Source organism: Hypomesus transpacificus, unplaced genomic scaffold (assembly GCF_021917145.1).
Source record: "Hypomesus transpacificus isolate Combined female unplaced genomic scaffold, fHypTra1 scaffold_166, whole genome shotgun sequence".
NCBI lineage: Eukaryota > Metazoa > Chordata > Actinopteri > Osmeriformes > Osmeridae > Hypomesus > Hypomesus transpacificus.
Window position 1 is genome coordinate 233,576 of NW_025813727.1, and position 12,217 is coordinate 245,792.

The 12,217-nt window shown below is 42.9% G+C and overlaps 1 protein-coding gene across 1 annotated transcript; it reads left to right on the forward strand.

Moving 5' to 3' along the window:
* The first annotated feature begins 633 nt into the window (after positions 1 to 633).
* On the forward strand, positions 634 to 8,806 carry si:ch211-132p1.2 (proteinase-activated receptor 4). Its single transcript, XM_047051663.1, has 5 exons — positions 634 to 1,293; positions 3,413 to 5,867; positions 7,281 to 7,347; positions 8,058 to 8,236; positions 8,516 to 8,806. The coding sequence occupies exons 1-2, from the start codon at positions 1,191 to 1,193 to the stop codon at positions 4,483 to 4,485; spliced, it is 1,176 nt and encodes a 391-aa protein (XP_046907619.1). The 5' UTR covers positions 634 to 1,190; the 3' UTR covers positions 4,486 to 5,867; positions 7,281 to 7,347; positions 8,058 to 8,236; positions 8,516 to 8,806.
* The last annotated feature ends 3,411 nt before the right edge of the window (positions 8,807 to 12,217 follow it).

Consider the following 12,217-nt stretch of genomic DNA (forward strand, 5'->3'; position numbering starts at 1 on the left):
GAATAACATAGGCACAAAAGCACTATAGCAACATCTTTAAACATTTTGAATACTTAGCAGAACATGTGACATCATATCTCACGCTTTATTTTTAACAAATCACATCATACACCAAAAAAACGGAACATTGCAAACAAAAATAGGTAAAAATTGAATCTGTTCATATTACTGCTCATGGACCCATCATCTGAATATCGCCTACTGAAAAATAATGAATTGAGTGACTGTGGCAACATAAACACCCACTTCCTCTGCATCCGTGACCCCTCGTCAGCTAGAATCTTATCTTTTCCTGTATGGTGTCAGCATTTTAAGAACTCACAGTACTGTCAGACACAGTTTTCAGGGGACCCTAGGGCTGGAGAGTGGCTTGTGGTTGGTTTGTGTTGTTAGCAGAGAAACAGGAGTCCTTCCAGACCACAGAGGTGGCAGATCAAGCACACAGTCTGACTTCCCTTTGAGCTTCTCAGATGTGTGACAGTGCTTCTGTTATCTGAGTATTTAAATGGAACAAATAATTAACAGGAATGTGTCAGAGAGAGAGAGAGAGAGAAGGCGAGAAACAAACTTTCCTCCATTAGGAGGGGTTAGAGGGTGCGAGGGGTGTGTCTGGGCATGGATGGGATCATTGTGTGTGCTGTGACCCCAGAGGTCACACTGGTGGTACTTCCTATACCTCAGAGTATGAGGATAAGCATATGAATCATAGAGCAACAGCGTCACACACACATACACACACTCACACACACACACACTCACACACATCTGGAAACCATTACCAGCGAGCCATGGAGGAGGCGGCCTCCCTCACGCTGATCCTACCAAGCTGCTGAGCATGTCTAGGACATCAGAAGAGCACTGAACACTCAACACGGCAACATAGCTCCCTCAGGATTCCTCTGGAGCAGACTGGAACTGGGTGGATTCGTACTGGTGCTTTCTATGGCTTCTGGTTATCACATTACCAGAAGAGCCACTCCAGCACCGGGCAGTAGAGTGATTTACATTAAGCGGGGAGACAGAGAGAGAGACACAGAGAGAGAGAGAGAGAGAGAGAGAGAGAGACAGAGAGAGAGAGACAGAGAGAGAGAGAGAGAGAGAGTAGAGGAAACCCGTGCAGCTTGAGGAGTCTCTCCAGGATCTCAGTTGAGAGTTCTTCCAGATGAGAAGGCAGCAGCTCCTTCAGCACCATGCATCTACCTGACGCACCCAGGATGTTCTTACTGCTGGCTTTCCTCTCTTCCCTCCTCCCCCTGAGCTCCTTCACCCAGCCAGACGACTGTCCAGTAATCCGTGAGTTCCTTCTCCTCTCCGAGTTTCTCTGCTCAGGCTATTTAGTTATGCACTGTTTACCAGTCTTCTGTTTTTCTACCCGGTGAATAGTTGGGTTGTGTGTTATGTTTTTTAACTTTTTTAATGTTTGTTCTACATTATTATGATTCAATTGAATTAATACTCATTATATCTTCGATTGCACAAAGGTTAGGGTTAGGGTTAGGGCTAGGGTTAGGGTTGGGGGTTAGACTCCTTTTTTTGTTTTGCCTGTGAGTTTCTAGATGTGTTTCTGTGTAAGTTAATCGTGTGCCTGACAGTCTATATGTGGTTTCACTCTCTATGCTTTGACAAATATAAAATGACTGCTATGGTATGTGCAAGCTATTTCCTGTCCTGAGTGAGAATGGCTCTCAGCCCTATGCTTTGAAGGAGCTTGACTGTGGTTGAGCCACTGCAAAACACTGGCAAGCAAAACTACAAACCACATACCATGGTCGATTGAAAGAATGTGCATATCTGATGTTGAAGCCCTGACGAGACACAGAGCTTAGTTCCTGTGAGTCTCCTTGTTCCTTTATCTGCCCTCGACATGTCAAATCATTATTTACAATATTTAAGGAATCGAAGAATAAGGACATGAAAACCTGAAAACTTAAGTTTCTATCCACAGCTCATTGTGATTTGTAAAACATGATTGAGTTATGCCTCTTTGTCATTCTGTTTCGTACAGCTCCTAATCTGATTATCACAGACCAATGTTGAAAAAACCCACCCTCTTCTCACAGTAAACTCCTTTCCCTTCCGCTGTTAAATTCCATTTGGACATTTAAAAGGTCGTTCCTGAACCTTTCTCTGACGGATCAGTTAAATAGTGATGACGGGAGGAGGACCTTTAGAACTGCTTTAAAACTGGAACTTGAGAGTTCAGTGACCCAGTGTTTGTGTTAAGGGGTCTTGATACTACATGATGTTTGATGTTTTCTACTCTCTGTGCAGAGGTGGCACCACATGTCCAAAAGTGGTGGGGCAACATTTGGGACATATCGGGGACCTTTCTTCGGGACCAGTTTATATTTTAATGAACAAGTCAACTTCTGTGTTCTATTTGTATTCTTTGTTAATTGACAATGGATAATTGTAAACATTCACATACATTTGAGTAACTTAGTAGACACTTACACACAAGGCATGTAAAAATTATATTTACAGTACATGATTGTACAGTAGGCTACATGTTAAATTTATGATTTGATTTTTTTCTCTTTGGGTCATGTGTCGTCGTTTGGGTCATCGCTTCATTTATTTCCTGTGGCAAACACATGTAATCAGTGAGCTTAAAATAATACCACTTACCTAGCTAGCTTTTAACATGTAGCCTGGTAGCATACTACTCTGCATGATCATTTTATTGTGATAGGGACACGTTGAGGAAGTCATAGTCAGACATAGCTAACTTGTTTCTTTCCAATACAATCGACGTTTTTGGTAACCATCTGCAACTGACTTGTTTTGCTCGATGGCGTTAGCAGCAATGAGTTGTTGAGAGGGGTGGTCGATGCTCCGCCCCTGGGCCAGGGTTGGCTGTAGCTAGGAGATCACTGTGACTGACAGGTGCATTCACGCGTTACAGTAGGCGTTTGAAGTTGTGCGTTATAGTCAACAAAACGGGCTGACATTTTGAGAATTATTTTATCAACGTGGGGGCGGGGCCTACCACTTTGAGAAGTAGTGGGGCAAATGCATGCTCACCACACATGTGCCGGCGGCTCTGTCTCTGTGTCTTTCTCATTAAGACAAAACTGTCCCAAACACGTTGAGAGCTATGATCCTATGGGTCCTTGTTCCAGTATTAACTTTTTATTCACCAGATTAATGACTTGATCATCAAAACAGATACCATAGATTCAGGGGTGGTTGTAGCTCAGTGACAGAGCGATTGACTGTAGATCAAGATGTTGCAGGTTCAAATTCCAAATGTGCTGTTTGTTGCTTGGGAAAAACACTTCTAAATGAACACGTTTGTTTGGGTCGTAATGAAACCTTTTAGGTCAGTAGTTCTCCAGGAACAGGTTTGAACATCCTAGATCTTAGTATTATACCTTCCACGACGAGTGTAACATCATTCCTACGTCTGCAGGTCCAAGATCGTTCAGGCTGGTGATCCAGTGTAACTTCACCACCTTGAAGGACAAGCAGAAGGAGGAGATTAAGGCTCCCACTCTGGTGCTGTACGTCCCAATCCTGTACCTGATAGCCTTCACCATCGGGCTGCCTGCTAACCTGCTGGCTCTGTGGGTCCTCCTGTTCCACACCAAGAAGCTGCCGTCCACCACACTCCTCATCAACCTGACGCTCTCCGACCTCCTGCTGCTGCTGGTGCTTCCCTTCCGCGTAGTCTACCACTTCCAGGGCAACGACTGGGCCTTCGGCGAGCCTTTCTGTCGCGTGGTCACGGCTCTCTTCTACGGGAACATGTACGGCTCAGTGCTGTGCCTGGCGCTGGTGGCCTTTGACCGCTACGTGGCGCTGGTGCACCCGTTTGGAGCCAAGACGCTACGAAGCCGTCGTACGTCTGCCTGCATGAGTGTTGCGGTGTGGGTCGTCGCGTTAGCCGCGATGCTACCGCTGCTGATGTCGAAGCAGTCCTACAAACTGGACGACCCTGACATCACTACCTGCCACGACGCCTTGCCTGAATACGAGCAGGATAATTATTTCTTACCTTACTTCGCCACCCTCTTCTCTGTTTGTTTCCTGCTCCCTCTCCTGCTCATCCTGTTCTGCTACGGGGCAGTGATACGCACCCTGCTGGCTGGAGGCCAGCGCTACACCCACGCCGTGAGAGTGACCGTGCTGGTGCTGGTGGTGTTCGTGGTGTGTCTGCTGCCCAGCAACATCCTCCTCCTGCTGCACTACTCTGACTCCTACCTGATTGAAGACGAGGAGGATCTGTACGTACCGTACATGGTCAGCCTGGCGGTCAGCACCTTCAACAGCTGCATCGACCCCTTCATCTTCTACTACGTGTCGGAGGACTTCCGGGAGAAGGTCAGGAAGGTCGGCTGTTGTTGGGACGCGGACAGAGACTCCTCCTCCTCGGGGAACCACGTGACCTATTCGTCGTCCTCTGCAAAGTCAAGGTCAAAGGTCACGCTGCTGTCGAAATCAAGTGGAGAAGGGACGCTGTCGTCGGAGGCCGGGAAGGCGTGAGAGATGATCTGCATCCTCAGACATGGACCAAGCTCTTGATTCAGAATCTTGTGCATCTTTGTCATCTCTATTTTTGTTCATGTTTATTTGAGATTCTGATACACATGATCTGTCTACTGTTTATGTCGCTGTGATGTATGATGGTGTATTGTTTGCAGTCAGTATATGGAATGGACAGCGTTCCTGTTGACACGCTTTTAATGTAAGGAGGAAGGACAACCTCTGCCAAGGTTTGTGGATTTTCATTAAAGATGCAGGTTTAGTTAGAAATGAAAATACTCAAAGATGTGTTATAATACACTATTCAAATCAAAAACGTTATTAACTTCTATCCACAACGTATCGTCTTATTGTGGTCTTTTCTGAATCATGACACTGTTCCTATACTGACAGAAACGGCTCATATGAAACTGTGAGTCGGTTCCAGGTAACCACTGGTCTGTCCCAGGGTGAGGTCAGGTGATCACAGAACATTAAAAGACCTGTTTGAAGTGGTGTTTTTTTGTTGTGTTGTTGTACTGTAATTGTGTGTTTTGAACTCCTCCATTCATCATTACTCCACAACTGGGCATGTTTGCCTAATAAAAGCATGGACATGGGTTAAAAATTGCCATCTGCCATCTAGAATAGAATGTAGCGTGTGAACTGCACAAATAAAATGTTTCACCATATGCACTTGTGAGTAAACAAATGGAAGTTGTTTCAGGGCAAATTTGGTTTGCTCATTCTTGATTTCTCTTTAAGTGTTTGTGTATAAAACCATGTAAACCGTGTTATTGGTTTGAATGTGCTCTTTCAATGTGCAAATAAAGAAAGTCTGACATCACCCAGTACCTGCCAAGTGAAGACATGTGCTTGCTTATCATGACTACGATTGTTTAAAGTAGTATCCCCAGCAGTGGAACTGGTATACCAGAGGAAGAGACAGAACAGAACTAACAGATGGAACATTCCAACAGTTCCAATAGCTCTGGTTGAGTGTAGCCGCTAAATATTTACATACATACTCACATAAACAGAATAGGATAAAAACTTCTATAACTAACCAAACAAAGACATTTTAGACTGGAAAAAGTTGTTGGATGCAATGGTGGCTCAGAACTTAATCTTTCAACTGTACATTTACAACAGGTCAAAACACTTGGCCAATAATTTTTTAATAAATGTATTTCCTCGACTCCACACGCTCATTCTTTATACAGAGAGAGCCGAAGCTGCAACTGAAACGTCTTCTTCAGGACAAATGTGAGTGTTGATAAGGGCTATCATGGCACCACAGGGTCTGCCAGCCGGGTGAATGATACCCTGGCTGACGTGTGCTGGGTGGATCTACATGGGAATATCTGCTGTCACTTCAGTTTGGATTCGAAACATCTAACTGGGTATGGTACATCTTTTTTGTTGGTGAATAGTTACAATTATTACTTTTTGGGGGTTAGTTGTTGTGTTATTTTCTAACATTTTACCGCTTGAAATTACATGTTTTCTTTTTCACCTTTGGCATTTGGGCATGTCAGAAACATACAAAGTAATGTGTGGTAGAAGTAGAAAACATTTGAGCAGTTTTGAGAAAATGAATTATTATTTCCATTGATTCCTCTGAACAACCGTGAAATGAGCAGTTCTTTTTTTAATGTATGGCAAATCATAAAATCCATTGTATTTTAGTATACATTTTAAATGTAATTTTATGCTTGTACAGTTAAGCTAACAAGTCTTAAAGTGAGACAGGAGTCTTTCAAGTGTGTTTGCAGAGCGAGTGGACTGTGATGGCAGTGACTATCACAGACAGGAACATGTCTCCTCACAAGACCAGCTCAGCATCATCCCACAACATCTCAATCACATTCTCCTTTCAGCATTTTAATATACAGAAACATTTTGTGGGGTATTTTTGCCTTTGACATTGATTTCTGATAGCGATAATGATTTCTGAGAGGACAGGAAATGTTTTGAGAGAGGGGATGACGTACAGGAAGGGGCCTGGGCCGGGTTCTCAGCGAGGTCTCAGCCTACACGGAGCGTTAGTCCAGTCAGACACCCACTCACTGTTTTTAAAAGGCTCTTGACAGTGAGTCATATGGCCTAGAAGTGCATTACAACTTTAATAGAACTGAAACAAACATTTTCCAACCACAGCGACAGTGCACAGCTAATTCAAACTTAAGTTTTTTTAATAATAATGACAACAACACACCATTAAAAACCCCATACTCTAATGAAGGAAGGGATTTCTGGTAAACAGAAGCACTTTCTTTCAGCTCCGTCCATCTCACATCCACTCACCAGCATCGAAACAGGAACAGGAGATTCAAACTGTGGTCTTTATCATTTGTCCCAAGACAGCTTGTAGGTTATGTCTGTTGCAGCATAGCCATCTGTGATTTAATGGGTATGTAAGTAGGTAGGTAGGTAGGTAGGTAGGTAGGTAGGTAGGTAGGTACTTTATTTATGTAAGCGTTAAAGCAGGCAAGATGAAATGCAAGTCAAATAAAACAGGTAAAAAATACACAGGGTTGAACACAGGGTAAAATACAGGGAATGTACATAACAATTCAGCACAGGTGGACACACAACTGACATAAAAACAAGTATGTACGCAAATCCAGGTCATGTTTTTGTTTTTGTTCAACATGCAGAGGTCTCAGAAGTAAAACAGTCACACACTGACATCTTGTGGAGTATTTGACAATTGCCAACTTGTCCGTCGAACCACTGCCAGATACATATCAACTGGTGTGTTGTAAGAAACCCGTGGTCCATTGCTTATCTGTTTACTTATTGAACTGTTTCAGGTAACTACACAGTCTGCTACTCTCTCTGACAGCGTTATGGATCTCAACACAGTGACTCAGAGCGAAGGTGAGAGAAATCAAACAGCTGTTTACTTTATCTTTCTCTAGTTGCATTGATTAATGAGTTTCCCAAATATTTGTTGAGTACAGCTTTACAACAGGAAGATCGCCCTTGTGCCGTATAAAAAAACTTTAAACTTGTTGTGTTGAAAATTAGCTTTACTTAACTTAACATTAACTTAAAATTAACTAGCCAACCTTCCTAGTCACTCAGTTCACACTGACAGAATGTTTCATGCAATCATGATCACTAAAAGTTACGGCTATAACGTGACTGACAGCCCAAACAATGATTTGCCTTTTCAAGGCAAATACATCAAATCAAATGTATTTGTATAGCCCTTTTTACAAGCTATGTCACAGACACTCACAGAACTGCACCTAAATCAGCATTAATGTTCAAGGAAAGATGTCCCAGCCGTGGGTGAGGACATGACATAATGAAGCTGCGTCTAACCGTCTCTGGAGGAGGGAATCCCTCACTGAATTACTCCTCCCAAAGACTAAAATTTTACTAACTAAAAAAACTCCTCCCAAATTTTTATCCTGTAGTGAGTTTTTCTGGGAGTGTTTCCTTGTCTTCCTTGAGGGTTTAGGTTGGTTGAGGGGCAGTTCTATGGGCATATGTAAAGCCCTCTGTGACATTGCTTGTAAAAAGGGCAATGCAAATACATTATGATTTGATGCTGTGTGTAACCTATCCTGCCTCTGCTCCAGAGCTGTCCGCTGTGGGCCTGCTGTCCCTGCTGGTCTCCCTGCTGGTCGTGGTCACAGCCACAACATGGTGGGTTTACACACAGAGGAGGGGGGAGGAGCCTCTGATGCCCATTAACCAGGAAGAAGAATCCGTGTTCAAGAAGCCCCTTCCACCCTCCCCCCAAAAAACCTCATGCCCAGTAAGCTGACAACCCTTGACGTGATGACGTGGTGACGCGATGACGCGATGCTATCTGTGTGCTGTGGTGTTAGTTGTATAAAATATTCTCTGTGGACCATTCAGCTAATACTTCCTGTGTACTATAGTGTGCAGCATATAGTTTACTATACACAGCACATACACACTGTGGAACACTGTGTAGTATTCTACAGTAAGTACAACCATATACGTCAGCTGCGGAAATGAGTTAACCAGTAAATGAAGCTTCATTGTCTGATGGATCATCTGTTTCTTCCAGACCGTAACAGAGGGAGACATGGAGGAGGAAGACGAGGATGGTGAAAGAGAGGAGGGAGGGCAAGGAGGAGAGGTAGAAGAGGAATATACTGACCTGGAAGTTGTTAATTAGAGTAGTTAGAGGGTTTTAAGAGATAAATAAAGTATATGTGGGATCAGTTGTATAATGTTGGTGACCGATGAAAATATTTTGCTTTGTTATGCCTGCCTTTGTACCTCCATTCATTTTTTTATAATACTTTCTGTTGTATTATAGCACCTTCATTAAAGAGTTTCAGATGCAATATTTAAACATCTTTGAGTATTCTATTATTATAAAGAGTTTAACCGAGTTCTGGCCTTTGAACAACAAAAACAAGGACTTTGTTTTTTATCTAGGAAATGTGTTCCACAAATGCTTTCTGAAACTCTGGCATACCGGGCCGACGCACTTGGGGCCGATATGATATATACTTTTTAATAAACGTAAAATTGACCAACAACCGGCCCATAAAGCAGGGACAGCGGCCCATTGGTTCATTTTACATACTGACACTGGGCTGGCCCAATCACATCTCTGAACAGGCTCCACACCTCCCCCTCTGTTTCTAATGTCAGATGCAGTGGCTCAGACTCCGACCTATTGTGGTGGGCCGGTCTGAGCAAAAAAAGCCCATGCTAACTGGTTGGGTTCAGGTCAGTGTTTGGTCTCTTGGCAGTAACCCATGTGTAACTCTACTTTCGAAACCTTGGGCTTTTCACTCTGTGGTAAGAGGGGAAAAAACACAAGCTGTGTGTACATGTTTGTTGACAGGGCTGAGAGTATAACTCGCTCAACTTCCAGCTTGAGGCACAGACATCTACGCTGTTGATCATCTGTAGCGCTGCCTCTGCTTCACCATGAAAACAGCCATCTTCCTCTTCAGCATAACCCTTGCAGGTGAGACGTGTGTGTACTTGCTCCTGTAGTATACTGCAGAGTTTGTGTTTGCAGATTATAATTTTTTTGTAAAGCTAAGATTGAGCAAACTTGCGAACACTTGTGTTAGTTGGTTTTCAAAAAACATTGGGTCTTCTGACTGTATCAGGTTGCGTCCACGGTGTCAGAGGCAGTTGAAGGCGAATTTAGGCTTTTATTGAAAACAATCTGGACAAACCGAAACAGAAAACACCTTGGTTCCTAAACCGAGAAAACCAAAACGCCGTAACAGACGGGCAGTGCCGGTCCTAGCACATTCAGCGCCCTAGGCGAGTTGTATGAACAGCGCCCCCCCCCCCCCCCCCCCCCCCCCCGGGGGGGTGCCCCCCAACCGCAAAAGGGATATGTGACTTTGCGCCCTCTGCTGGTGGTGCGGGACGGTTCATTAATGGATGAACTTGGAATTTGCCGCCCCCCTCTTGATGCGGCCCTAGGCGGCTGCCTATGTGGCTTATGCCTAGGACTGGCCCTGTTAGCAACACAGCCCAGACTACAGCTAGGACCGGCCCTGTTAGCACAACATTCAGGAAGAGAGGATACGTAGACCGTAGTCTGAAGAGCAGGGGTGGCCAGACGCGTTAGCTTCCAAAACCCAGGACTAGACGGGAGGCAACACGAGACAATCTGACAGGGACCTGCACACAGAAAGGGCATTATATAGACAGGGTAATCAGCATTATATAGACAGGGTAATCAGCATTATATAGACAGGGTAATCAGCATTATATAGACAGGGTAATCAGCATTATATAGACAGGGTAATCAGCATTATATAGACAGGGTAATCAGCATTATATAGACAGGGTCAGAAAGGGCATTATATAGACAGGGTAATCAGCATTATATAGACAGGGTCAGAAAGGGCATTATTTAGACAGGGTAATCAGCATTATATAGAGAGGGTAATCAGCATTATATAGACAGGGTAATCAGCATTATATAGACAGGGTAATCAGCATTATATAGACAGGGTCAGAAAGGGCATTATATAGACAGGGTAATCAGCATTATATAGACAGGGTAATCAGCATTATATAGACAGGGTAATCAGCATTATATAGACAGGGTCAGAAAGGGCATTATACAGACAGGGTAATCAGCATTATATAGACAGGCTAATCAGCATTATATAGACAGGGTAATCAGCATTATATAGACAGGGTAATCAGCATTATATAGACAGGGTCAGAAAGGGCATTATATAGACAGGGTAATCAGCATTATGTAGACAGGGTAATCAGCATTATATAGACAGGGTAATCAGCATTATATAGACAGGCTAATCAGCATTATATAGACAGGGTAATCAGCATTATATAGACAGGGTAATCAGCATTATATAGACAGGGTCAGAAAGGGCATTATATAGACAGGGTAATCAGCATTATGTAGACAGGGTAATCAGCATTATATAGACAGGGTAATCAGCATTATATAGACAGGGTCATAAAGGGCATTATATGGACAGGGTAATCAGCATTATATAGACAGGGTAATCAGCATTATATAGACAGGGTAATCAGCATTATATAGACAGGGTAATCAGCATTATATAGACAGGGTAATCAGCATTATATAGACAGGGTAATCAGCATTATATAGACAGGGTCAGAAAGGGCATTATATAGACAGGGTAATCAGCATTATATAGACAGGGTCAGAAAGGGCATTATATAGAGAGGGTAATCAGCATTATATAGAGAGGGTAATCAGCATTATATAGACAGGGTAATCAGCATTATCTAGACAGGGTAATCAGCATTATAGAGAAAGGGTCAGAAAAGGCATAATATAGACAGGGTAATCAGCATTATATAGACAGTGTAATCAGCATTATATAGACAGAGTAATCAGCATTATATAGACAGGGTAATCAGCATTATATAGACAGGGTAATCAGCATTATATAGACATGGGTCAGAAAGGGCATTATATAGACAGGGTAATCAGCATTATATAGACAGGCTAATCAGCATTATATAGACAGGGTAATCAGCATTATATAGACAGGGTAATCAGCATTATATAGACAGGGTAATCAGCATTATATAGACAGGGTCAGAAAGGGCATTATATAGACAGGGTAATCAGCATTATGTAGACAGGGTAATCAGCATTATATAGACAGGGTAATCAGCATTATGTAGACAGGGTAATCAGCATTATATAGACAGGGTCAGAAAGGGCATTATATAGACAGGGTAATCAGCATTATATAGACAGGGTAATCAGCATTATATAGACAGGGTCAGAAAGGGCATTATATGGACAGGGTAATCAGCATTATATAGACGGGGTAATCAGCATTATATAGACAGGGTAATCAGCATTATATAGACAGGGTAATCAGCTGGGTGACACAAAACAGGTGGGGGTAATGACTGAAGACGAGACAACGATCTGTAATCCTCCAGTGGAACGTGAAAGACAGACACCCATAGGGGAGGGGGACTGGTAGAGCAGTCATGACAGTCTGTTACTTGTGGCTGTAACAATAATGCAAATTCTTTTTTTGAATGTTTCTTTTTTATATATTTTCCAACCTTTCGAAAAAAAATCAAAACTTTTTTAAATAAATTGTCTCAACCTTTCAAAGCAATTTTTTAGACCCTATTTTAATTAATTTTTTGGAAAGTTGTTTTAAAAACATTGACAGTGAAAGCAACATGTAACCCTTTCAGTACCATGTAAACGTGACAGCCTGCTTCCTGTCTCTCAGAGCTGCAGTGGGGAGGAGAGGCCGTA

Excerpts from the sequence above, each read along its gene's own strand:
- si:ch211-132p1.2 (XM_047051663.1), top strand. The coding sequence starts at position 1,191 with ATGCATCTACCTGACGCACCCAGGATGTTCTTACTGCTGGCTTTCCTC. Across the intron at positions 1,294-3,412 it reads AGACGACTGTCCAGTAATCC|GTCCAAGATCGTTCAGGCTG; the intron begins GTGAGTTCCTTC and ends CTACGTCTGCAG.